General features: G+C 38.1%; 1 protein-coding gene across 1 annotated transcript in view; it reads right to left on the bottom strand.

The window, feature by feature from the left end:
- LOC119582271 overlaps positions 1–2,722 on the bottom strand; it is a 21,393-nt gene that overhangs the window by 14,168 nt on the left and 4,503 nt on the right. Inside the window, exons 2-4 of the mRNA XM_037930490.1 lie at positions 1,833–2,020; positions 1,024–1,137; positions 690–873 (exon numbers count right to left, since the gene is read on the bottom strand). Coding sequence (XP_037786418.1) covers positions 690–873; positions 1,024–1,137; positions 1,833–2,020 — 486 coding nt within the window. The remainder of the gene's footprint in view (positions 1–689; positions 874–1,023; positions 1,138–1,832; positions 2,021–2,722) is intronic.

A 2,722-nucleotide genomic window follows, 5' to 3' on the forward strand; every position in this document is an offset into this window, starting at 1 on the left:
AAGTCTCAATCTTCATACATAACAACGGTTAGCAGGCAGATGACTCGAACAGCTTTTTTCAGATTTACATCATTGCAAAACGGCACATACGTATTCTGTTACACAGTGCACATGCTACAAGACATTGCCGTTGGCGCAAACATGCATGAAACAAGAACACACTTGTTTCCGACACAACCGTAGACATTGCCGGGCACCAGCAGGGAGGAATAGCAGTAAACATGCGAATCCACAAACATAGCTATATGTGTAATATTGGTATCGCTGACATATAATACTGATATTATTGGCATATCATATGTGATTTTAATATTAGAATTTTATTAGGTATTTATTTCAATTAAGAATGTATACTTATGTCTAGACTGAATATTTTTAAATTAATATCTGCATAAAATTGAGAGGGATTCATAACACCTGTTCCATTGGAATGTTTTCAAACTATTTGTGTTGCCTCCCCTCCCCCATTACTTAGCTAGAAATCTAGAAAATAAGGTGAGTTAAATCATTACCTTTTATCGAACAAATGTACAGTACTATGCTAATAGGTGCTAATATAACATCGACAATATTATAATAATAATATTTATTACTACGATAATGTGTATCTGTCAGTTCATCAGTATACGGGCATGGAAATCAGTAACTCACAACCCAAAATGAAATACTACATTGCTTTCAGGCGTTACCGGTTGGCAGTGTGGTTTCAGAGGAACAAGCTGCAGGACCTGAACCACCGTCATTCCTCGCCACAACACAGACTTCATAGGTGGCATAGCTCTTTAGGTCCCTAAGATAGATTTCAGTGGCTGTATGGTGGGCTTGAGATGCAGGTTGGGTGACATGGTTCTTGCAAGCTTCATACTTGCGGAGCTGAAATGTAATGGTTCATCACTGAGTGCCCAAGAAGACTCCAGAGGAAAAAAAGAACAAAATATCGCCTCTTCGTTGCCTTGTAACAGTCTGTCACTCTATAAGATATTTAAAAGCATCCTAAGGACGCAAAGAAGAGTATAAACATACCGTGTGGCTAACATCGTAAATGTCAGCATGACTCGACTGCCGAGGAAGGTCCCACTTGACCTTTATTTCTCGGATTGCTGTCGCCTCCAACGACAGTATAGGCGCTAGCGGGGCTGAAAATTAGTTTGTATTCATTTTCTCGATTTTTTACTGATCAAAAAGATTTCCTCATTACATTTTCCTATATATAAAAAAACAACAACAACACAATATTAAAACGTATATCACCATGGCCAGTATCTTAAAATCAACCCTACAATACAATGAAATTCACAGTGTGAACTATACAACAAATAAGAGATTCTGTAGATACATAAGAGCATCTGGGCAGTATGATTAACACTACGTAGTATAATAAGTCTAGCCCACCGTTTTTGTTTTTTCGTGTACAGGCAGCAATAGTTTTTTAAATGCTTCTGGTACCAGCTCAAAATAAGTTCAGGATCGCATTCACGAGCAGTTTGTTAAGGGTGTACTTTTATCATTTTTTCTCCCGTTCTTTTTCATACGCAGTTCCTGGAGCTATAATTGCTGAGCATTTATTTTTGTTTACATTTATCTATATTTTTGGTCATGTGACGGTTCTAACATTTAAAAAAAGAGAACATCTTAAAATAAAAAACCTCTCAGCTGGATTCCAAATAAATCCCCTTAGGTACCAGTGGGATGGCTAAAAGTTCATGATTCACGTACATCTTTTTAAAAGACTCTCATATCCCATGTTTTAGTTTCATCGTTCACATAATACCTTACATTCTACAAGCAATGCCAGCGCCGAAAACAGTTAAAATAAAAAGGGTCTAACCTCCGCTAATTAGGGTCTTGAAAGGCCATAGCCTTCCCAAAAACTTTGGCTCTCTCGCGATGCCACTGTAGAGTCCGATCACGAGTTCGTATTCAGTGTCCGAATCCAAGCTAGCGAAAGTGAAGGAAGTCGAGTTGGTTGCTCTTCGTATTTTGGATCCTCCTGACTTCTTCCCCCGGTCGGAAAACGTCACTTCCAGCGGGTGGATTTGGATACCGGTGATTTTGGGGGGAAGAAAAAAAATCGAACTGAATAATGTGTTTTTTGATAAGAGGGGGGAAAAAAAAAAGTGGAGATAAAAACCCGGTAATGAAAAGATGTGACAGTATACATCGCAAAGCCCTTTTTTTTTTAACTAGGTTGATTTTATTCTTATTTTTAAAAGTCCACTACGTTTGCTTTTAGTTACACAAAATAAAAAACCCATTTTAAATAACCTATAGAAGCCATCCCAGTCGCTTTTTTCACCCCAATAGGGGGAGAAATAAGAAAGTATGCTTACCAATCAGGGAGACAGAGGAAATTAGTAACTTCCTTTGCCTCAACGTCTGTGAGGGGGATCTTAAAGATAAGTTAGCAATGAATAATAAGCAGCAACATAAATTTAGATAAAAATAAATTTGGGTATTCACATTTTGGAAATGGGTTGGGGGCAGATTACACATTCAAAAAGTAGATGAATTTGTTTAACTTACCGGCAATTTGTGATAAATCGGCAGTTGGACACGATGGTTGGGGGACCACAAGGAACGTGTTCGGTTAAAACCAAACCCCCCAACACTGATTAAAAATGGGGCCCAGAGGTTTTCCATTTGGACAGATCGTCTAGGAGAAAAAAGCGAGAGGGTAATGGGGGAAAACTTTATGAATACTTGTCAATTTGTTCAAATTTTT

This window comes from Penaeus monodon, chromosome 15, assembly GCF_015228065.2.
Source record: "Penaeus monodon isolate SGIC_2016 chromosome 15, NSTDA_Pmon_1, whole genome shotgun sequence".
Taxonomy (NCBI): domain Eukaryota; kingdom Metazoa; phylum Arthropoda; class Malacostraca; order Decapoda; family Penaeidae; genus Penaeus; species Penaeus monodon.